At 53.1% G+C, this 20,768-nt stretch overlaps 11 protein-coding genes across 11 annotated transcripts; all 11 read right to left on the minus strand.

Moving 5' to 3' along the window:
- Nucleotides 1–510: 510 nt before the first annotated feature.
- On the minus strand, nucleotides 511–2,535 carry JKF63_01009 (uncharacterized protein; the record flags this gene model as incomplete). Its single annotated transcript, XM_067897058.1, has 1 exon — nucleotides 511–2,535. One exon carries the CDS (start codon nucleotides 2,533–2,535, stop codon nucleotides 511–513), a length of 2,025 nt encoding a protein of 674 aa, XP_067753215.1.
- A 1,002-nt stretch (nucleotides 2,536–3,537) lies between these two features.
- Nucleotides 3,538–4,455, minus strand: JKF63_01010 (uncharacterized protein; the record flags this gene model as incomplete). Its single annotated transcript, XM_067897059.1, has 1 exon — nucleotides 3,538–4,455. The coding sequence occupies one exon, from the start codon at nucleotides 4,453–4,455 to the stop codon at nucleotides 3,538–3,540; it is 918 nt and encodes a 305-aa protein (XP_067753216.1).
- Nucleotides 4,456–5,470: 1,015 nt separating this feature from the next.
- On the minus strand, nucleotides 5,471–7,258 carry JKF63_01011 (uncharacterized protein; the record flags this gene model as incomplete). Its single annotated transcript, XM_067897060.1, has 1 exon — nucleotides 5,471–7,258. One exon carries the CDS (start codon nucleotides 7,256–7,258, stop codon nucleotides 5,471–5,473), a length of 1,788 nt encoding a protein of 595 aa, XP_067753217.1.
- Nucleotides 7,259–8,246: 988 nt separating this feature from the next.
- Nucleotides 8,247–9,095, minus strand: JKF63_01012 (uncharacterized protein; the record flags this gene model as incomplete). The annotated part of the gene is made up of 1 exon (XM_067897061.1): nucleotides 8,247–9,095. The coding sequence occupies one exon, from the start codon at nucleotides 9,093–9,095 to the stop codon at nucleotides 8,247–8,249; it is 849 nt and encodes a 282-aa protein (XP_067753218.1).
- A 1,195-nt stretch (nucleotides 9,096–10,290) lies between these two features.
- On the minus strand, nucleotides 10,291–10,896 carry JKF63_01013 (uncharacterized protein; the record flags this gene model as incomplete). Its single annotated transcript, XM_067897062.1, has 1 exon — nucleotides 10,291–10,896. The coding sequence occupies one exon, from the start codon at nucleotides 10,894–10,896 to the stop codon at nucleotides 10,291–10,293; it is 606 nt and encodes a 201-aa protein (XP_067753219.1).
- A 921-nt stretch (nucleotides 10,897–11,817) lies between these two features.
- Nucleotides 11,818–12,372, minus strand: JKF63_01014 (uncharacterized protein; the record flags this gene model as incomplete). The annotated part of the gene is made up of 1 exon (XM_067897063.1): nucleotides 11,818–12,372. One exon carries the CDS (start codon nucleotides 12,370–12,372, stop codon nucleotides 11,818–11,820), a length of 555 nt encoding a protein of 184 aa, XP_067753220.1.
- Nucleotides 12,373–13,175: 803 nt separating this feature from the next.
- Nucleotides 13,176–14,513, minus strand: JKF63_01015 (uncharacterized protein; the record flags this gene model as incomplete). Its single annotated transcript, XM_067897064.1, has 1 exon — nucleotides 13,176–14,513. One exon carries the CDS (start codon nucleotides 14,511–14,513, stop codon nucleotides 13,176–13,178), a length of 1,338 nt encoding a protein of 445 aa, XP_067753221.1.
- Nucleotides 14,514–15,240: 727 nt separating this feature from the next.
- On the minus strand, nucleotides 15,241–15,801 carry JKF63_01016 (uncharacterized protein; the record flags this gene model as incomplete). Its single annotated transcript, XM_067897065.1, has 1 exon — nucleotides 15,241–15,801. One exon carries the CDS (start codon nucleotides 15,799–15,801, stop codon nucleotides 15,241–15,243), a length of 561 nt encoding a protein of 186 aa, XP_067753222.1.
- Nucleotides 15,802–16,698: 897 nt separating this feature from the next.
- On the minus strand, nucleotides 16,699–17,058 carry JKF63_01017 (uncharacterized protein; the record flags this gene model as incomplete). Its single annotated transcript, XM_067897066.1, has 1 exon — nucleotides 16,699–17,058. The coding sequence occupies one exon, from the start codon at nucleotides 17,056–17,058 to the stop codon at nucleotides 16,699–16,701; it is 360 nt and encodes a 119-aa protein (XP_067753223.1).
- A 678-nt stretch (nucleotides 17,059–17,736) lies between these two features.
- Nucleotides 17,737–18,609, minus strand: JKF63_01018 (uncharacterized protein; the record flags this gene model as incomplete). The annotated part of the gene is made up of 1 exon (XM_067897067.1): nucleotides 17,737–18,609. One exon carries the CDS (start codon nucleotides 18,607–18,609, stop codon nucleotides 17,737–17,739), a length of 873 nt encoding a protein of 290 aa, XP_067753224.1.
- An 821-nt stretch (nucleotides 18,610–19,430) lies between these two features.
- JKF63_01019 (uncharacterized protein) lies at nucleotides 19,431–20,378 on the minus strand (the record flags this gene model as incomplete). Its single annotated transcript, XM_067897068.1, has 1 exon — nucleotides 19,431–20,378. One exon carries the CDS (start codon nucleotides 20,376–20,378, stop codon nucleotides 19,431–19,433), a length of 948 nt encoding a protein of 315 aa, XP_067753225.1.
- Nucleotides 20,379–20,768: the final 390 nt, after the last annotated feature.

Below are 20,768 nucleotides of genomic sequence, written 5' to 3' on the forward strand. Positions count from 1 at the left end.
TCCAGAAGAACACAAGAGAAGATCGAAAGGGAGGGGGTGGGTCTCCTCCGGGCTATTCGTAGCTACACATGGGTGTGGGGAGGGGGGTGGGAGGGATGTATGCATATGCTACAAGAGCTGCTAGGGACTGGTGAAACCATACATCTTTGCATCTTTCTCTTACCTGCCTCCCCCCCCCTCCTCCTCCCATGAGGAAACAGAATGGTGGCACACCTACGCTCCGTTTCAGGGATAAAATTGTTGTCTGTTAACGGTGGGCGGCATTGGGTACACAAAAAGCGCCAGCGGTATAGACATAAACACAATTCCATAGACTGTAAAATTATCGAACATGGTATGTAGGATGCGAAAAAAAAAGAAAGAAAAACATCTAAAGCGAGTCGGAGATAAAGGTAAGGAAGGTGGTCTCGTGAGAGGTGTTCCCCCACCTACCCTCCTGATTTCCTCCGACTCGCGGTACTATACATAGAGCGCATAGACCCACCAACACGTCGTCGTGTCGACTTTCTGTTACGCGGCCTGTTGAGCTTCTCTAAGCACACTGAGCTGCGCACCCGCTGCGCGTCGCACCAAGCCTGCCTCGTATTGCAACCACCTCTTGCGTTCCATCGAGGCACCGTCTTGAGAGCGCAGCAAAACCTCATGACTGCGCTGTCGCTCCGCCTCGAGAGTGGCACGGTAAGCATCCTTCTTGGCCTGTCGCCGGCCCTCCAGTTTTTCGTGGAGCTGCGCCACTCGCACTGCTTCCCTTGCGACCCGCTCCGCCTCCACTGCCGCTTTGTGGTTCATGTGCTGTGTCAACTTTACCTGATGGGCTTGCCGCTGCTCCTCACGATCGCGCAAGCACTTGCGCTCCAGGTGCTCACGCTTTTTGTGTGCGCGACTGTGCATTTCAGCCACCTGTTGCCGCCGCGTAGCCTCCTCGGCTGCCGCCTCCGCACGGAGGCGCTCCAGCGCGTCACTAACCTCGGCCAGTGACATGCGGCCCAAAGCGGCGTCTCTCTCCCCGTCCACAAACACCCGGCGCCGCTCGGCAGGTGTGGCCGCCCGCCTCTCCCGCAGCCTTTCGCGCAGCCGGTGGATTTCTTGAATCATCATTACCTGTTGTGTTTGACGCTGCACACTTGCCTCCTGCGCAGTAGCACGTAGCTGCTCCAACTCCTGCTTCACCTGAGCCACTACAGCGCTTTTATTTGCCACCGATTTGTCGATCGCTGCTGCGCAGTCGCGAGAGAGCTGCCTGCGCATCTGCTGGACATGCTGCTCGCGCTGGAGCAACGCGCGCTCCTTTTCCCGTCTATTATCGGCGGCCACCTCCTGGTACTGCTTTTTCATCGCCTGTATTTTCCGCCAGTGCGCCTGCACTCCTCGCTCACGTTGGGCCCGGACGCGGTCCTCGGCCTCCGTGGCGTTAATGTGACGCTGTACTGCCTCAATCTCGCGACGACGCTCCTCCTCTTCCCGCTGAGCCTGGCGCCACAGTTGCCACTCGGTGGCATCATGCACCCCCAACTCTAGACTCTGCAGCGCCCTCTCCGCGTTGTTCAGCTGACGCTCTCGCACGCACGTCTCTCGCCACAGCGCCGCCGCCGTAGTAGGCACGGATTTGGACGTGGAAAGCAGCATGCGCAACTTCGCTGGCGACAAACGTTCTCTCTTAGCTGCTATGTTTTGATCAGCGCTCGTGGAGCAGTCCCCTGCGTTTGCAGGGTGGGTGGCGGAAACCGCCGCTTCGCGATGATGAAAAGAGAACCCCACAGGTGTTGTTGGTGCCCTCTTATGGGGGGCATGCGGTGGGAAGAAACTGGATTTTATGCGCGGCAGGCGAGGCTCTGGTACTGCAAAGGCCATTTGACGCACCTCGTATGGAGGCAAACGCGTATCAGCCAATGGCCGTAGCGCTGGTGGTGGTGGAGACGCACGTGAAGGAACAGGAAGAGTCGGACGTTCAGTGAATCCAGAAGCTTCCCCCTCCGTCGCAGGGGGATCCACCGCTGTTGCCGAATGAGATGGCTGTCCGCGCAACCACTCCACCACGTTGTGCGTCGCGTCCGCAGCGACAGACGAAAGGGGAGCTAGAACGTGGTGCTGAATGAAGAAATCATCGTAAACGGCGCGCCACAGCGGAACTGCGTGGCGCAAAACAGCTTCGCTGGATAAGAGGAACTCCAAGAACTCGCACAAGCGAAGCGTCGGCATGCTACCCTGCAACATCTCTCGGATAGTCACGCCGCCAAGCGTGCGATACTGAAAGATGAAGAGATATGCAATAAGACACATGGATGATCTGTAGGCGCCGTTTCGCTTGTAGCAGCCTCGATAGCCCTCAAAGGCACCGTCGGAGAGATTCGCAAACCTCAAGAGGCCGAAGGCACAGTTTCGAACGAGCATAGTTTCGTCGCGGCTCAGATGCGGGTGGCGAGCCATATCGCTCGCTACGGCATCCTCCACAGCAATGTTTGATTTGCTGTCCGTCTGCCTCATGGCACACTCCGTGGCACGGAGCAGGGCGCTCCAGACCTCTTTAGCGTGCATAGAGGTAAGCACCTGTGGTTAGTAAAGGACGACAATGCTGTGGAAGGGTGCAGTCTAGTTAGAGCTACACAGAGAGATGATGACGAGGAATACAAAAAGGGGGAGGAGGGAAGTTAAATACGGGGCGAGATGGCAATTTTCGTCGATGATTTCCATCGGAGGTGCGAGGTGAAGCGCGGTGCACCAGAGCGACAGGAGTACGTTTGCCGCCGCTGGAGCGGCGGCCCGCACCTCCGCGTGCGTTCTGCGACAACACCTTTCAAAGGATCATTGAATTTAGAGGGAATCAAATAACGAAGTGAGCCAGTGTACGAGAGAATGCAACGAGATTGAAAATCATGTAAAAGTGTTATCCCCCACCCCACCCTTGGGAGGACACACCGCACCCACTGGCACCTCTGCATCACTTTCGCGAGCGACAGCGAACCAAGTGGAGTCGCAAAGGAGGGAGCGACTCGAGTGCTCTGTCTGCCTGTCTGCTCCGCACACACACACACACACACACACACACCGCCCCGTGTTTCCCAGAGCACAAATGGGAAGCGTCGGTATCAGTGCGAGTGCGGCTATGTGAGGGCCTGTGCATTAGGGCGTTGGAGTACCAATAAAATCAATAATGTGTGGAAATGACGTGCAGTAGCGAAGAAACGGGCGGCTGTAGAGAATGGGGGAAGGGGAGTGAGTGAACACACACCCATTGCGTGCACACCCACAGTCAACGATGCCGTAAAAAGCGCGACGCCCCAAGTGTGATAGACACTCGCGAGAGCGCCACGCCTGCCACGGCAAGTGAGCTGCAAGCCTGCTTTCCTGATACCGCCCACTGAAATACTATCACTCCTGCTGCGCGGATCAAGGGGCGGCATTGTGCAGTGCACTGCTGGATACGCGGAAGCGGCAACGGTCTGTGCACGAGCAGACCATGGCATGAGGGTCAAGAAAAGCAGAGCTGGTCGCTATGCTCCACCTGCAGCACTTATTTTTCGCTGTGCAGTCGAAGAATTACTTTTTTACGGTATGATCGATATTGAGGTCCTTAACATTGACGTAGAGGGAGTCACTATCGAGATAGTAGCGACCATGGCCGTGATCACGCAGCGTTTTGGCAATCGTGCGAGCCGCCTCCAGCCCGCGCAGCTCTAGGAAGGCAGGGTTGCGCTTCACTGCGTCTCCAACGAGCGTAGCCGCCTCAGCCTCACCCTGTGCCAGCAGAATGGCGGCCTGTTTTTCCTGCTCTGCCTGCTCCACCCGAAACTTGGCCCGCTCAGCCATCTGCTGAGCTACCTGCTTTGCCTCTACGGCGTTAGTGTACTCTTTTCCAAAGCTCATCTGCGTGATTGAAACGTCGGTGATCACGATGTTGAATGGCTTCGCTCTCTCGGCCAACATGACACCAATGCGGTGACTTACCTCAGGACGCTTGATTAAAAGGTCAGAAGCATTGAACTGCGCAATCACAGCTCGAATGATCTCATTAATGAGCGAGGGTAGTACCGTCTCAGCGTAGTTGACACCGATTTGACGATAGATGTGGTGCAGATTCTCAACGTTTGGTTGGTAAAGCACGCGAACAGCCATGTTCACCGTCTGTAGGTCACGGCTTCCGCTGGCCGTAGGTACTTCGATCGGCTTGTTGCGGATGTCGAAGACGACAGGTGTTTCTAGAAATGGGATCGCGAAGTTTGCACCTTCGCCGTAGGTGCGGTCGTAGAGGCCGGTGATGCAGTTGAACTTGACCGCACGAAACCCACCTGGCACAAAGAAGACAGACTTGTAGAGGGCATAAATTGAAACGCAGCCGACACCCACCAGAGCTGACATACCCACTATGTTGCCAAAACCGCCGTAGACGTTCATCTTCTTCCGAACCTCAGCGGCCATCTTGGAGAAGTCCGGCGGCGGTGGCATCTTCGGAGGCATGTTCTTGGGAGGCAGCGGCTCTCTGCACCAACACTGGAAATGAGCCAGACAAGAGGAGTAAACGGCTCGATCACACAATCGCACGATCAAGTGGGCGCTCAACACGAGAGACAACGATACTAGGAAGTAAAACAAAAACCACCGGCGTACCGATGGTGCCGAAGACCCACAACACAGACTCGTAAGCAGAGGGGAAGAGAAGAAAAAGAGCACAGATGGAGGGAGGGTGAATGGGAGGGAGGTTGCAAAACAAGGCAGAGAGGGTGAAGAGTGGTAAATCGCAGATCGCCCGAAAACGGTAGAAACAAGCGGGCACCGTAACCGTCAAACATAACAAGTATACTGATGATTGCCATCGGACTGAAAAGGTGGAGAGTGGAGGTTTTTTTCAACGAAACTATTTAACCAGTGCTGCTTTCCCTGATGGAACAGCTGCCATGAGGGTCATGCCACACTTCGGCACCCACATCACACTCCTCCTCCCCATTGCTGCGTAGTTGAAAACGAAGGAGAGGTGACTTTCTCTCTGAGTGTGAGTGATGTGTATAAATGACACAGGGATAGAGGTGAGCGAAGGAAAAGATGAACTACACGAGCACGGAAACAACCATGAAAACGCTTGTGTATACCCGCCTGCCTCATGTAAGTCCTGTCCTCCGACCACTCTGCGCGCCTCCGCAAGGTCTAGCGCGCCACAACTATTCATCCAGTTATTTCATGCCGACGAAAAACGCACAGTACAGGAAACCCTCTAGACAGGGGTAAAAGTTGAATGGGGCGTCACATGGGCCTCTTCGCCTCTCCTCGTCACCACGGCGGAGTGAGTGACGCGACCATACTATACGGGATAGGCGAGAAGTCCTGAAAAAAACAAAGGAAGGAGCTGGGGTTGAAAAGCGATACGCGAAAGAAAGCGAGACAAAGCAAGAAAAAAAACGCTGATGGAGTGCACGCACGAGAAACCGATAACCAAATACCAGTCCACCAACTCCCAGGCATGCGAGTCGTACTCACTTCAGTACGGTGGTTGGTCTTCCATCCGGCCTGCAGGGGGAGGAGGGGGGGAGGGGGAGGGAACCCTTTCCTCTGGAGAAGAAACTGCATGAACATCAGATTGTAGAGAACGAAAGCCCAAGTCGATGCCGAGATCAACAAAGCGGTGCCGACCACCAAGGATGACCGCCGCAATAATGAGCCTGCTAAAAGTGCCAGTGAAGCCAACAAAAGATACACTTGAGTCGGTCAACGACAGCGAGAGCCCACATCCAGAGTATGCGCTAATTATTTCAAAGAAGGTTCGCGTTGTGATATCAAAACGGCTGTTGAGTAGCTGCTCCCGCATCCTGGCCTCTTCGGCGAAGAGAATCAGTACCATTCCGGTAAACAGCCAAAAGAGACGTGATGTGAGCAATCGAACCACCGATGTGCGGAACATTTGTCTCCACTTGCGGTACGTGCGATCGGTCGATATCGGAAGCGGTGGGAAATACATGCCCAGAATCATAACCGCTACATGAGCGTTGCTACACTCGAGCAGCGGCACAAAAGATGCGGCGGCAAAGCGGATTACGGCAGCCTGGCAAAGAGAGAGATATACCTTGTACGGCCATGTGTATCCGCTCAGCACCCCATCCCACTGCTCATACCAGAACGGAAACGCCTGTATCAAAGTCAGGGCGCACCAAGCACAGCCAAAAAAGGCCGTCTCGCCGGTGCGAAAGAGAAAAGGGTGAAAAGTAACGGGCTCCTTCGACGTCATCACCTCTCGAAATGCCCTATCCACCTCATCTAAGCAACTCATAAAAGAGGGACGGCAGCGGGGAGGGGCGCGGAGCAACGCAACAGAGACGTCGTCAACTTCGCCGGCGTCCCCCTCCTCGACTTGGTAAGTGCCGTCTGGTAGCGAACGAGAGTGTTCGATGCGGCTGGCTACAGCGCAGGCGACCCTGTGGATAACCCGCACTAAGAACCACTCACACTGCATAAAAAAACGGAGGAACACAGGGAAAGCAGTGAACCCTAGCGCACATGCAGCTGTCACTAGGCCCGTCACAGCAACGTCGCCGGCATACGCCTCCATCGGCAAGAAGATGGAGCTGTGAAACGAAGCGAGTATCATGCAGAACGCATGGAAGGCAGAAAGGTTCGAGACGTTGAGACGCCATAGAAGTGCCATGAAGACCCCGTTGACAACAACAAAGTACACAAAGGGGGTAACTGCACTCACGAGAGCCGCGTAGTACAAGCGGTCCGCCTCGGCTCGCTTCTTCGCCCGCAAAAGTGCCACCTGTGGTGTATCTCTCTCATCGCTACAGAACACATTTCGCACGCGGTGCAACATAAAGATGCGCAAAAGAGGCTGGAAGCTGCTGGTGATCACAGCACCGCCCGGGAGCAATAGCAGATGCCGGAAAAGCGTCGCACCTGCAGACCAGCTGCCAACATCTACTGATTGCAGCCCGCAGTTGCACACCGAGGAAACGGCGAGGAAAAATGCGTCAACAGGAGCGAGGTGTGGGACCATAGCGAGCAGGCCAAGAAAACCAATCACAACCAAAACGCTGATGTAAACAATATGAAAAAAAAGGTACCACGTCTTGAAGAAATCGAGCTGCTCGATGAGCTGCTGCTGGTGTGCAGTGAGGGGCAGAAGCACAGGCGCCTCAAACAAGAGCTGGGAGGCGCGCAAGAGGTCATGTTGATGTTTTATGGGCAGGGGCGAATATGGCGGCTGCTCTCTGCTTTCAAGCGGAGGGGCCTGACACGGATCCGCGGCCGGTGCGTCAAAGCCGAGTGACAGCATCCCAACATGGGAAGGGAGAAGAACGCCCGGCAGATGCAAAAAATGCAGTGCTGAGAGTAGTAGTCGCCTGGCGGCTCGCACCGCCTTGCTGATACGGGACGGGAGGACCAGCGCCGAACTTACGCCGCCTCCTTTCGGTGCTTTCTGTGAGAATCTTTGAGGGACAAAAGTTGCACAGGTCGCGCAAGATACACGAACTGGCCTACGCTAACGAAGCCAAGTACAGAAATGGAGGAGAGAACGAAGTGAAAGAAGCAGCCATAACGGAAGAGTAGCGGAGCAATATGAATACATCGACCCTATCGATTGATGGTTCTCGAGCACGTGTGCAAAGGGATGTTGGAAGGGCGGAAACGACGTGTGTTCACTCAAAGATCGCAGAGTTTCGGAAAGCTTACCACCAAATGAAGGGGATCGCACAGTGCAACTCTGTCACGCCAATTTGGCCCATATTTGCCTTGCCTCCGTTTCCCTTCACCTGACCATTATTGAGCTGCATCGCATTCACACACACACACACACACACACACACACAAACACCCTCTCCCCCTTTCGTATCCGCAATTCCAGGTCCTGGCAAGATGAACTTTCCAGAAAGAATACGCAGTGTACGCAAATAGAAAGCGAATGGCACTTTCATGCAGACGGCGCCTCTCGTCGTATCGAGCACAAAGTTGGTGAAGGAACCAGAAAGAGGGGCCTCTCCGGCTGAGCTGTACATGCTTATGCGATGCATGTCGAAAATGCAAACAAAAGACGTCATGCCTTGTTTCTGGATACCATCATAGTGTACATTGAACATGTTTCACCATGTTCGAATTATTCTAAATGGAGGAGGAGGAGGAGGAGGGGGTAAGAAAAAACAGAAAAGAAAACATCGTAAGGACCTCATTGAGGGGGGAAGGGGGGAGGATGTGACTACAACCATGTGGCACCGCACAATACACTCCACCTTGGCGCCCACAGTGGTGTCTCTATGCAGTATGGGTTACGGGGTTGGCGACACAGTAAGACGATCTTCCATTAGAGGACCGTACACCTTGCAGAGTGACGGCAGGCGGTAAGCGTCACCGTGGACACGCTTTTCCAGAGCGGTGCCGCGTTGAGTCTTCGCAAACGTAGCGTGAGAAAAACTGCCGCACGTACCACTTCCCTGGATGTGGCGATGGGCTCGTTTCTGTGCAGTGAGCATTCCATCCTTGATGTGACTCAGCTGTGCCGTGGTATGCTGATGCTCCCTTGCATGCTTCACCTGCAGCGCAGCCAAACTGTCATTGTCCTTCTCCAGCGCGACAGTATCGCGCGTGAGCAACGTAATCGCCTGACGAGCGATACGGCGGTCGAGAAGGCTTCGTCGAAAAGAAAGAGAAGCGTCAAGCAGCTCTTCCCGCAAGTGAGCAGCCTCGCCACGGCGCTGGGCGGCCGCAGCAAAGCTACCTTCCAATCTCAGTTGTTTCTCCTGTTGTTGCAGCACCAACACCTCACGAGGGACCGCCATTGGCATGGAGTTCAGCTTCGCAGCCTCGGATGTGGCGAACCGTACAAGCTCCTCCTCGCTCGCCCGAGATCGCTCAGCCTGTGTGCTGAGAAGACGCTCCCATCGTGCGCGCTCCTTCTGGAGTGTGGCAACCTGCTGCTGCAATAAGCATTGGTTCCCAGCTACTTGCAAAATATTCCACTGGTGTGCGCCCTCTCTCTCCAGCTGCATGGCCGCTTCAGAGAGAGCCGCTTCCCGGCGAGCACGATCAGCCTGCACTAACTCTTCGGCAAGCTGATATTCGCCGGCGGCCACCAGCTTTCGCATGCGGCGGCGAAAACTTTCCTTGGCTACAGGCATCGCAGCTGCCGTGGGGACGACAGAAAAGCTGTCGAGACCCCCACCACCCAGTCACTGTCAGCCCTTGCTCTCCCTCTCTGTTGCAATGGCTTAGCGATGGGCACAACGACGACAGAGACGAAAAGTCACTCGCCAGTGGAGTCAGCGGAGGAATGTGGAGGCTGCTCATCAAGCCACGTACGCATGCAAGAAACGAAAACCGTGTCGAAGTCAAAAAAAAAGACAAGAATGGGCCAGAATAGAAAAGGGAGCGAGGCGGAGGAAAGGACAAGAATAGTCAAAACGAATGAATGTTGACGGTTGCGGACATGCCGAGCAGAACATGCTCTTGGGCGAGAGAGAAGTTGATGCCCCATTTGAAGATGCTCACCTAAGATTTGGGCAGACCAGCCACAAATCATGCGGTGTGCACGAAAAAGAAAAGAGCATGATCACACATTCTCTCATTGCCAACATCTCAAATGTACGCTTAAGAGCCTGCATGAAAAGACCAAGGTACGTCAGAGGAACCTTGCAGCGAATGTGTGTTGCAACTACCCCTTCCACTCTCATGAGGTCCTGCAGCTGTGTGTGCATACGTGTGTTTGTCGATGAGGGATGAGAACATTTACCAAAAAGCTCAAACCAGCTTCAAATGTGCCACATCATGTATTCTTGGCGATGTTTTCCCTCTTTTGCCTACGCGTTTGCTCCCGTCTTTAAGCTTGGCTCCATACACGTTGTATCTATTAACTACGCTACATGACGGAGAGCGAGCACGAGAGGACGGTGGGGGGAGGGAGGGAGGGAGGGGCGAAGAGGGAAAAGGGAGGCAAAGGGAGACGAAGAGTATCCCCTCCACTTCCACAGCAATGTATGCCCTCGAGTCTGCGTAGCGAAATTACTGCAAGCAACATCAAACACGAGATGAAAAACGCGACCGAGTCTTTCGGTCCAACAGCCCTCCCACCTCTCCCGCGGCCACCTCTCTTACTCAATGATTGTACACACACGCCATCACGTCATTTAGTTTCCTAAAGTAAAAAACAAACAAAAAAAAAGCGAAAAACATGCCGAAGAGAAAAGAAAGGCGAATAAAGAAAGTGTGGGAACACACATATGTGCACACACACACACGATCATTTGGTATCACATGGAAGCACCTTCCTCTTGACTACCGTACAAGCCTTGAGATTAAAGCCGCACACGTACACATCTAGTATTCCACCTCCTGACCGGCAAAAAAGCCCCACTTCTCCTCCCACTCATCAGCCACCATCATGACATAGGGACCGAAGTACGCCACGTTGTCGACGGGATGGACCCATCGATCCTTTGGCTCATAGATGTACTTGTCCTTCAGCACACGAGCACGCATCACACGACGGTCGCCGTGCACAATTTTGTCCTTCGGTGCGCGCGTACGAGCAGCACGGTTCCACCAGCCATGGGCATTGATGAGGTCATCCTGAAGGCACCCCCACTTGTGGAACTGAAGCCCCTCGTAGAAGCACATCATCTTGCTGGCGTACCACTTGCCGTAGAAGCCTAAGTCGCGTGCGTCACTCTGGATGATCTTCTCCCACGGGTACTCCATCTTGTAGGGGTGGGCGTGGTCCGTGACAGGAAGTGCGAGAAGGGCACGGTAGTCGATCTTGTTCGCTTTGATGGCCTTTTGCAGGCGGAGCGCGCGCTCCACCTTGTGCGCATTCTGCACAGAGAGAAACTCGCGGTACATGTTCGGGTAGAAGAAGTGACCAATGTAGTAGCGGAAACCGGCCCAGATGCCCTGCGCCATGAAGTTCGGAGACGTGGGCTTCATTTTTGCGAACGTCGTAGCAGCGAGTGAAGGAAATGCGCCACCAGGGAGGGATACCGTGTACTGCGTGTTTACTAAACAGAATTGGGGGCAACTTATGAATCGTGTTGTGAATGCGTGAATAGTGTGTGACGACGACAACATGAATCGAAACAGGGGGGGGGGAGAAGGAGCGCGATGTGGATGTGTTCGCCCAACGGTAATAAGCAACATGGACAAAAAGAAGGAGAGTGAAGAAAAGTGGATGCGGTAAAACAGGGACAATGCGAAGACTGTGCAGCATGAAAATGATAACCAACGAGTCCATCAGAGCAACAGAACGGACCTCCTCAAAACATAAACTGTGGAAATGATGTAATTGATATGAGCTGCATTGACGCCATTGTGGCCCGTGCTCGCTTACTCTCATGGCTGGAGAGCAGGCAAGATATCCCATGATGCAAAGAGCATCTACTCTGTCTTGCGCACTCGGTTGTTTTTACGCCGACTCTGGGCTGAATCACGGAATAAGGTGTACAGAAAAACAAACCTGTGAGAAGAGCAAGAGGCCCATTCTTGCTCCCTCGAGTGACCCTTCCACAGCCAGATGGCGTCATTTTTTTTTTCTATTCTGCCCTTCAGTCAGAGGTATCACTAACGCCCCAAAGAAGAAGAAGAAGAGCCAACACACATACACACACACACACCCCACTTTCAACATCCCCAGTCGCATACCCACCGCTCCCAGTCACAATGCTTGAACCGCGTTCACCGGAAAGGGGGGGGGGGAATTGTTCAGTGGCGCTATCGACGATCTGACGACAGATCAGTTGTTGCGGCGATTAGAAAGGGTGATATACGGAGGAGGAAAGGAAAGTCCAAAACGCAATCAAGAAGATGTCCAAGAGATATACCCCAAGGAGGAGGTTAAAGGAACGAGAAATGCTACAGGTTATCACGCAGGTATTTGTTGACACCAGTCAGGGCGGCCCGCGCCGTGTCGTTGCTAAAGTCAGCCAAGTAAGGCTCCAGGTCATTTGCGATAGTGACCGAGTCCGTTTCTAAAATGATGCCCTCATCTAGCATCTCATCGACAGTCATGAGAAGAGCACAGTAGTTCTCCAGCAACAGACGCGCTGTGAGAGAGGGTGTATTGAGCTCCTGGCGCAGTGCATCCACGAGTCCGGTCAAGACACTTGACAGCACCACCTCATTCTCGGATCCGGCACCCATTACAATGATCGTCACATCTTCGCTGATGTGGAAAAGAACGACGTGGCCCTCCACCACGAGAATCTCGCTTTCATAGGCGACGTGGTTGGTGCGTCGGGGGTCGTGAATGGCTTGAAAAATGGCGTTCTCCAACGAACGCTGCTTTTCAAGAGATGCGAGTGCCTTGGAAGACTCAGGGGTATCTTCCCCAGTAAAGTACTTGACGAAGAGGCGACTGCCGGTGCTTCCTAACGCCATCACCGCCTGTACTCGATGCAGGAAAGACATTGCAACGCAGAGAACAGGGTGAACGCACACGGTTGAGTGACTCCCTGTTTAAGCTGAGAGGGAACAAGGAGGTGAAATGTGCTAGCAGCTGAGAATGGGCAGCGCGTAGACACACACGCATGTGTGTGTGTGTGTGTATTTGAGAGAAAAGGGGAAAAAAAGAGTGAAGTGCGCACACACATGGAATCCAGAAAGAGCCCCCCAAACACTTGCGTTAATTTCGCTTCTTGGAATTTCACCGCTTCCATGCCACAGGGTGGGTCCGAAAGGGCCGCAGCAGGGAAAAAAATGCAATGAGATAATGGAGGCGACACGGAGTCACCGAGCGCGACTTCACGGCTGCTATGCACAGCGCCGCCAGAAGTACAGCGGGACACATGCACGGCAACGTCATGACGTTTCCGGCTGATTTGAGCGTCAGCATAAAACGGAATGCCATTGAGAGCCCACTGAAAGCGCCTCGGCGCAACCACGGAAACGAAAAGACTAGAGTGAGCCGGTGCATATGCCCAGTAGAGCCAGCAGCGGAGTGCGCCAAGAGCAACGTATGCACCTTGGCGGCGGCGGAGGCGCCGCTGCGCCACGCACCGACCTGCATATCTACTGATACGTCAATTCCAGTGTTGACTGCGCCTGTATGTGTGTCAGTGTTTCGGGGAAATCCAGAAAAGCCGTTGGAAAGGCAACCTCTAAAACACAGTCGATGGGGATCCATCACGTCCGAAAAAAAAACTCACCGTTTGAGAGGAGGCTGCAAAAACGATTCATAGGCCTACCCGCTGCGCCAAGTCTCTCTAGAAGAGTCAATCACCCTCGTCCTCGTCGCTCACCACATCGGTCATACAGTGCGGGCGTACCGTAAGCCACGGAACGGAAAGCGCAAAAACGGCGAGCAGTGCACATTGGAGGCCTTGGGTGGCGTACTTTACCCCATACATTTGAAGAAGAGTTATGGCAAAGACATCGTGCATAAATGTTGATGCCGCGTACGTGGACAAACTCACAGCGCACAGGAACAGCACGGCAAACGCAGAGCAGAGCAGCAATAGTGAATTAAACAAGAGCGCGTTGAGCATGGTACCGCGGATTCTCAGAGGGTATACAGGAAAAACAAGCGCGTGCCTGCTCACTACGCGACAGCCCACCACCGTGCACCACATGAGGTACATAGTGCAATAGGCGTAGACCAACGTAGCTAGCATAGGAAGGAGGCCGTTCAAGAAGCTCATAATGCGATCCATCAGCGGGAACATGTGCAGTATGTTGGACAGAAGAATATGAAGCACCCACAGAAAAGTGACAATACCATTGACGACGCCCATTGCCAGAGCCATGTAGCAACGAAGTACGTAGGCCCCAGAGACACGGTACGCTTCTTCGTTGCCCTCGCTGCGCCGCTCCACATCGCGCACGTTCCGCTGAAAGAGCAGCATTTTCTGGTGCTGTTTGGGAGTCGGACGGAGCACCCCGACTTCTGCATTCAGGCGTCTCCCTGCGTCAAGAAGGTGGCGAACTTCCCTCTTCAGCTTGACACGAACCATGTCATACTCCGTCTTAGTGATCGGACGCGGTCGATTAAGAAAAGCGGCAACGGCACTGAGCGGCACAGCAGCGAGACCCACTCCTCCAAAGATAAAAAAGAAGCACCAGCCAAACGACGAGGTAGTGGCGACAAAATATACAAATGGCGACACACGTGTGAGAGTACCCTCCTTTCGGCCAAGGTGATCGCCCCACAGCCACAACGCGCCGAAAGCAGCTGCAAACGTCATATTTGCAGCCACTACCGCCAGCAGGGACGGACGCACCTGCGTCCACACGCTGCTTTCCGTAGGTGACCAGCTTTCGTAGAAGACAAATGCAAATGGACCACACACAAATAAAAGTAAGTATGCGGCAATCAGAATACCTTTCCAGGCCCAGGCAAAGTCGAAAGATGCCCTGTCGCTCATCAGTGCCACCTCCAGGGGCACAAATAACACCATGTAACAGGACACACAGAGTGTTACTACCACGAGCACTCGCAGGAGCCATGCGTCGTCATCCTCCTCCTCCGCGCTGTATCGGCAAACGATGTACACAGCAAGAAAGAAAACTATCACGGCAACGATGCCAGCTGCAATCCAGCTTACGATAAACATGGCTTGGCGTTGTGTTCACAGGGAATGCCCTGGGGAAAACAAGGAGGAAGTAACTGTATGTACACACTTGGATATATTTGGTGGGGGTATCGCATTCAAGCAAGGCAAAAACGCGCCGTTTTCATCTAGTCTTCTTGCTTGGCAGTGCGAAAGGGCGCCTGTGCGACGAAGGTGTGTGATTGCGTCTGTATGTCGAGAGCGTCGCAGAATCTCGTATCGTACGTCAACAAAGAGGGGAGGCCGGATTGAATGCTGTATCTCTTGTGCTGAGGCAACCAGTGCGGTTGCTTAGGGGGCCTTTACGAAAAGAAAAAGAACAAGTCGATTTGAGTGGGGGAAGAAGTGCAAGACATTAATGGGGCACGAGATTTAATCGACGCTAGAGAGAGAATCATGCGTAGAAAAGTACGTCAGGTGCGCAATTCATAAAAGCCTCTTTGAGACTATTCTTGGGACTCCCCACTCGAAGGCACCAACAGGAGCCGCAAATGGTCAGTGCGATTCCCTTCAAGCTGGGTACCTCGTCCACCTTTACTTGCAATTGTGTTGTTTTCGTACCCCTTCTTGTCTACTATGCATGCCCAACAGGTTGCCACTAGCAATGCCACCACACCTCACCAAAGAAAAGCATACGTGCATCGTCTTCGCAGAGCCTTCAATGGGCCGATCGGCGGTGCCCCCATCTAGGCACCCCACCCCCCACCCCCGGTAACACTGGCTACCAGCTCTAGCTTGAGAAGTACATGCGCTCGGAGACATCGTCCACCATCCACGAAATTCCATCGAGTAAGCCCTGACCAGTTCTGGCACTGCACACACAGAGCTGTACGTGCCGCCTGCCTTTTCGGATCGTGTCTACATCAAGCAGGCTTGCGATTTCCTGCGGCGATAGCGCAGTTGGGATGTCGATCTTGTTGAGAAAAATCAGCAGGCTTGCCCCAGCCAAACGCTCTTCCTGCAGGAGGTGATGCAGCTCCTCTTTGCACATTAACAGGCGATCCATGTCGTTGCTGTCGACCACCCACACGAGACCATCTGTACTTTCAAAATAGTTGCGCCAGTAGCTACGCAGGCTTTGCTGACCACCCACATCCCACACGTTGAGAGTACACCCGCGAAACGTCAACGCAGTAATCTGAAATCCCAGAGTCGGGCTAATCGCGCTCGTGTCTTTGCCGCAGAGTTTTTTGACACACGTAGTTTTCCCCGCATTGTCCAGGCCTAACATAAGGATGCGCATTTCACGCTCCTTACGCTTTGTCTTCTTTATGATAGATAGAAGCCCCATCGTGCGGGGGAAGTGACGCGCTTCAGTGCTTGAACGCGTGTGCTGGAATGAAAACCCAGCAAAAAGCAGGAGCCCCGCACCCGTAAGAAACAAAATGGTGAGTGAAAGGTCACGGCAACACGCGAGAAACGGCAGATTAAAATATGAACAGGAAAAGAGATGCGTGAAATGAGACGGCTGTGCGCCCTCAAACGACACTTGAGCGTTCTAGCTAGAGCGTCCACGATAATGTGCCTTCACATGAACCTGCACTGGGAGCACGGCTAGCGAGTCAGCAAGATGAACGTGCACGACCCGACCCGACCCAATCCCTGCGACATTGTAGGGGTCCACACGATGATGAAGCAAAAAACTCAAAGACGAAGGAGCAGGCCGAATAGGGAGGGGGGAGAGATGAGGCAGAAGAGTTGCGTGCTGATAAAAAGCGCAAATATCAAATGAAGTTTACGCCAATCCTACGACTCCACTTTGCACTGAAGAGTAAATCCTTACACCGTGTTGGAGACGCTCACTGGGCGTCGAAGAGCACAAGACACGTCAGTCACAATTCGCGCAAACGAGAAAGGGCGAGGATGGCAGCGTTCGAGACTAGCAGCTAGCAGATATGCGTTCTCGGGAGTATTTCTTCGCTCACTGTCATCGTGCCGACGAAATGAAATCGCCGGTTGCGTTTGACTACATCTTCGTGCTGACAGGTTACATTTTTTCTTTAGCCTTCCTATCCACAGCAAGAACTAGTTTACCACTACTACAAAAAAAAAAAAGAGAAAGCCAGCACTACTGGACACTCACATTGCTACAGTGATCTTCAGAGAGGCGAAATGAAAGCGAAACGCATGGGGGCCATGCGAGCGTGGCGGCGGTTTCCCACATCGGTGCACTCGCGCGTCTGTCATATTACCACCACGCTGCCTTGCGAATGCTGTCGTCGTAGGCCTCCACGGCCTTGTGAAGGAAGTGCATAAAAGCAAAGATGGGAAGCATGGACAGCACGTAGAACTGGATCATGTTGTACAGCCAGGTTCCCCAGCGAGAGCCGATGGAAAAGTATGTGCGAACCTGCATGAAGTCCGAGTAGCGCTGCTCAACACCGGCGACATCCCAAGACTTGTTGAAATCGCGCTTGTGGTACTTGGACTCCGTCGCTTCGTACTCGAGGCGGCGCTTCTGCTCCGTTCGGCCCCAGCCGTATAGTGTGGGACCCGGGCGAGCGGGAGCCCGGTTCACCTGGTGACGAAGTAACGAGCGACGCAGCATTCTGATGACCGAGACGAGTTGACTGGAAGATGGTGAAACTCTAGAGGAGAAATTACAGAAGGTACCAAAGGCGATGCCGCCTCGCTTATTCACTATTTGTACTTGTGGAGCTAATGCAACAAGTGCAGAGCGCCAGGATTGAGGAGGAAGGGGAGAAAAAAGGCAGTGGACATGGATATTTTCTCCGACAAGATGTGAAGGGGTAATAACGCTCAGAAACACAGAGAGGGCTGTGTGGAAAAAAAGGTGTGGTCGCTGCCAGGTACTCCCGGCCTCAGCGTGCAACACGCGTGCGGGGCGGTTCTGCCCAGCAGTTCTAAATTTTCACAGCCGCACCCTCCTGACATGCAGTCATCCTTGGAGGATCTAGGGAGGAAGCAGTGAGATTGCTAGAGGTTTCCCTTTTAATTTGTCTTTTTTCTTTGGTGACACTTGTGATCCACACCCGAGCACGTTTGCGCAAGGAGTTCCGCTGACGGCGTCTTGGGCAGAGGAGCAAATTGGGGAAACAAGGGTAAGGCGCGCGGAACTCTGCTCTTGTTGAGCACACCTCTCAGCTTATGCGAGTGCACGAATTGTTGTATGAATATCAGGTGCACGTATTAAGAAAGGAAGGTCGAGCACGAAACCTGGTCCAAACCTAGACAGCTCACCTACGCAGTCGCATGTATGAAATACTCAAAACCGCCGAGAAAAATGACGTCCACTGTGCACACCACGGTAGCTGCTGCCGGTCGGAAGCCCTATGGACCCACCCATAGACTTGAAGAGTGCATACGTTACTGCAAAGGGAACAGAGCTTTTGAACGTTGTACGCAAAACCCCATTAAAAAAGAAACGGAAGCCCTCATCTCGCGCCATAGAGCGAAAAACGCCCCCCATCTCGCGAAAGACAGCCCTCTCAGCTGCCACGTAATCTCTCAGCGCGTGAACGCCGCCAGGCCGCTCGCTCCAGTACGTGGACGAACGCATTGCATTGCGCACCGGTGCGGTGAGAAAAGTCAGGAGCGCATGGATGCGAAAGGCGCTCCACAGGTCTTCGCCAAAAGACCTACTGTATGTTTGCTGCAGCACTGCAAGAGAAATGCCGTACCAAAGCACCCCCACTAGAGACGCCGCCAGCGCACCAGGAAAAAACGAGAGCACCCCATAATGTTGAGCGCTGAGCGCGATGCAGTTCAGTGGGCCCGAGTACCCTCGCACTTCTAGTTTGTTATAACGACAGCCGCCACCATTCATGCGATGAGAAACCGTCCGCACAAACGTTTTTGCATATCCGAATAAGAAGCCGCCAAGAAGACTGCCGGCGGCCCCGCCAGCGGCAAAGACGTATCCGAAGTACAATGCTGCATGTGGCACTGCGAGCAGCATGGGCTGCGAGGGACTTCCAAGTATACCCTTGTATCGCTTTAGGCAGTAGTCCCCCAAATCCTTTGCGCGCGGAAGATTACGCAAGTCAGCCGACTTCACAAAGTCACGGTAGGGGTACAGTGCGACAATGGTGGCGACGCTGCTGGCGTACGCTAAAGCCCCCGTAAGCACGGAAGACATTGCCTTCCCCAGTGTTTTGCTTTTCCCGACAACGGAGGCACAACACCACGGCGGCAGTCTTGGAGAAAAATATGAAAATATCGAAGCACAGAACGCTACGAATCGAAGGATTACGTGACCAAACCGCACATACGCCTTGCACAGCCACGCCAGCTCTCGAGAAGGCAGACAAAAGGGAATAGAGGATATAAAACGAGCACAGCCCAGCCGCAGAAAATCTGAAGTCAGTGCAGTGTGATGAAAGACACAACAGCAGAGATCTCAAGACGACTGAGAACATTCAAGGGACCGATTTTTTGTTGTTGGGCAAGTTAGAGAACGTGCTGAGCCAGAAGACAAGAATGATGTGCGCAACTCAGTACATCAGCGATGCGCCATTCGTACCCTATGATTGCTTGATTCGATTGACCCCTGAACTTGCGCTTCAATTTTTCTTCTGCACAACAGTAACCTTTGAGAAATAGAATCTGTGGACAACGGGATCTTCTATGCCATACCATCTATAATGGATCTATCAATATCTGTTGCTTCACACGTACACAAGCGCAAATTTACTTCATAAATCCTGGTGATGAGAGAGAAATGGGGAAAAACTGAAGCTGTGAGAGAGAGAGTTCACGAGCCGGTAACTAAGAACGCAAGACTGTAAATAGAATGGAGAAACCTACATTGTACGAAAAGAGACTGCGGATAGACACAGAATCTTAGCTCAGTCCAAATCGAAAAAGAAACACACCCACATGCGAGGCATGAGGGTCTGATGGGGCATTTAGCGGATGCGCGATTCCCTCCACTAAGGGGAGCACAGTCATCCATTGTGCTCAAACTGGGTGAAAAACGGATCCATTGGAAGATAAATTGAGGCTTTGCCGTAGACCCAATCTGCCTGGAACCTGGAGTTGGTCTGCGTTGAATAACTCCCACTGGTCAACCTCGACCAAGGTAAAAGCACTAGCGACCTGTTTGATGTGCCGTGACAACTTGATGTTGTTGTGTAGCAGCTGATCCTGTGAAAGCCAAAGTCCTCGATTGGGCAAACTACAAACAAACGGATTTTTGGTTACTGCAGCGGTTAGAGCATTCATTCCTAGCGGAATCTCATCTGAAACTTTCCAGCCACCGGCAGAGCTTGCATCTCTGCTGATTGCCTTGCGAAGTGACGGGTGTAATTTATCTATCTCGGGGGCCTCCACATCACCAAATCCGATTACACTGGCCGTGAGACTGATCAGGATCGATTCGCTCCCTTCTTTCAGTTGAAGGTAACCCGATTCTAGGCCCGGGTGGTTCTTCCGAAACCAAAACGGAGATGAGAAGTTAAGATCCGCCGCAGCAGCCTGAAGATTGTCGACAACCTCTTCACGTGCAAAGAACAAGCCGCTAAGCCCGCAGCGGGGGGAGACGGGTGCCCTTCCGTTCACATCCATCGCCTTGGGCAACGCCTTTTCAAGATAAAAGGCACGAGGCTCAAAATCCTTTGCAGAATCGGCAGTGTTGATAAAGTGAGATGGAAGAGGGAGTGTGAAACGCGTTGGGGCGTCGCATTCTCGTGAAACCCGTACCGCCCAGGCTGGTACAAAGCGCTGCAGCGTGGCGCTCTTCGCAAATTGATCGTAATAAGCGCGGTCATGCTTATGGAGCTGAGCCATCAGAGCCATTGCGTTGTGACTTTGAAACACCAAATTACTGCAACAAGCGTTACACAATCTACCAAGTTGTTGGCTGGGTGTCAAAGTCTTGGCCGCTGGGGCTTTACGCCGATACGACATTATCAACCCACTTTGAAAATCTGACACGTCAACAACAACGAAGAGAAGATTATCGAACCGAGCAATTTGTCTGAGTGCCCAACCCCGACGTTAGCGCTCCTCTGCGCAGCAAAGGGTCTCGAAAGAAAACTCACAAGAAGAAAAAAAGGAAATAAATACAGTAGTATACCTAGAATAGCAGCAGCGATAAGCTGATCGCACTAAAGGGGTGTTTTGGGGGGTAGGCAATTAGCGCGTTGCCTGCGACGACGCAGGGCAGAGTGTCTGTAAGTGCGCAGCAAACATCAGCTGTGCACTCGAGCTTTTCCTCGTTTTTTGTATGAAAATAGAGAACCGGGTGGATAGAGTGAACGGATGCATAAAAAAAAACAGAAAGGGAAAGAAGCAGAG

The sequence above is a fragment of the Porcisia hertigi genome, chromosome 35 (assembly GCF_017918235.1).
Source record: "Porcisia hertigi strain C119 chromosome 35, whole genome shotgun sequence".
Taxonomy (NCBI): Eukaryota; Euglenozoa; class Kinetoplastea; order Trypanosomatida; family Trypanosomatidae; genus Porcisia; species Porcisia hertigi.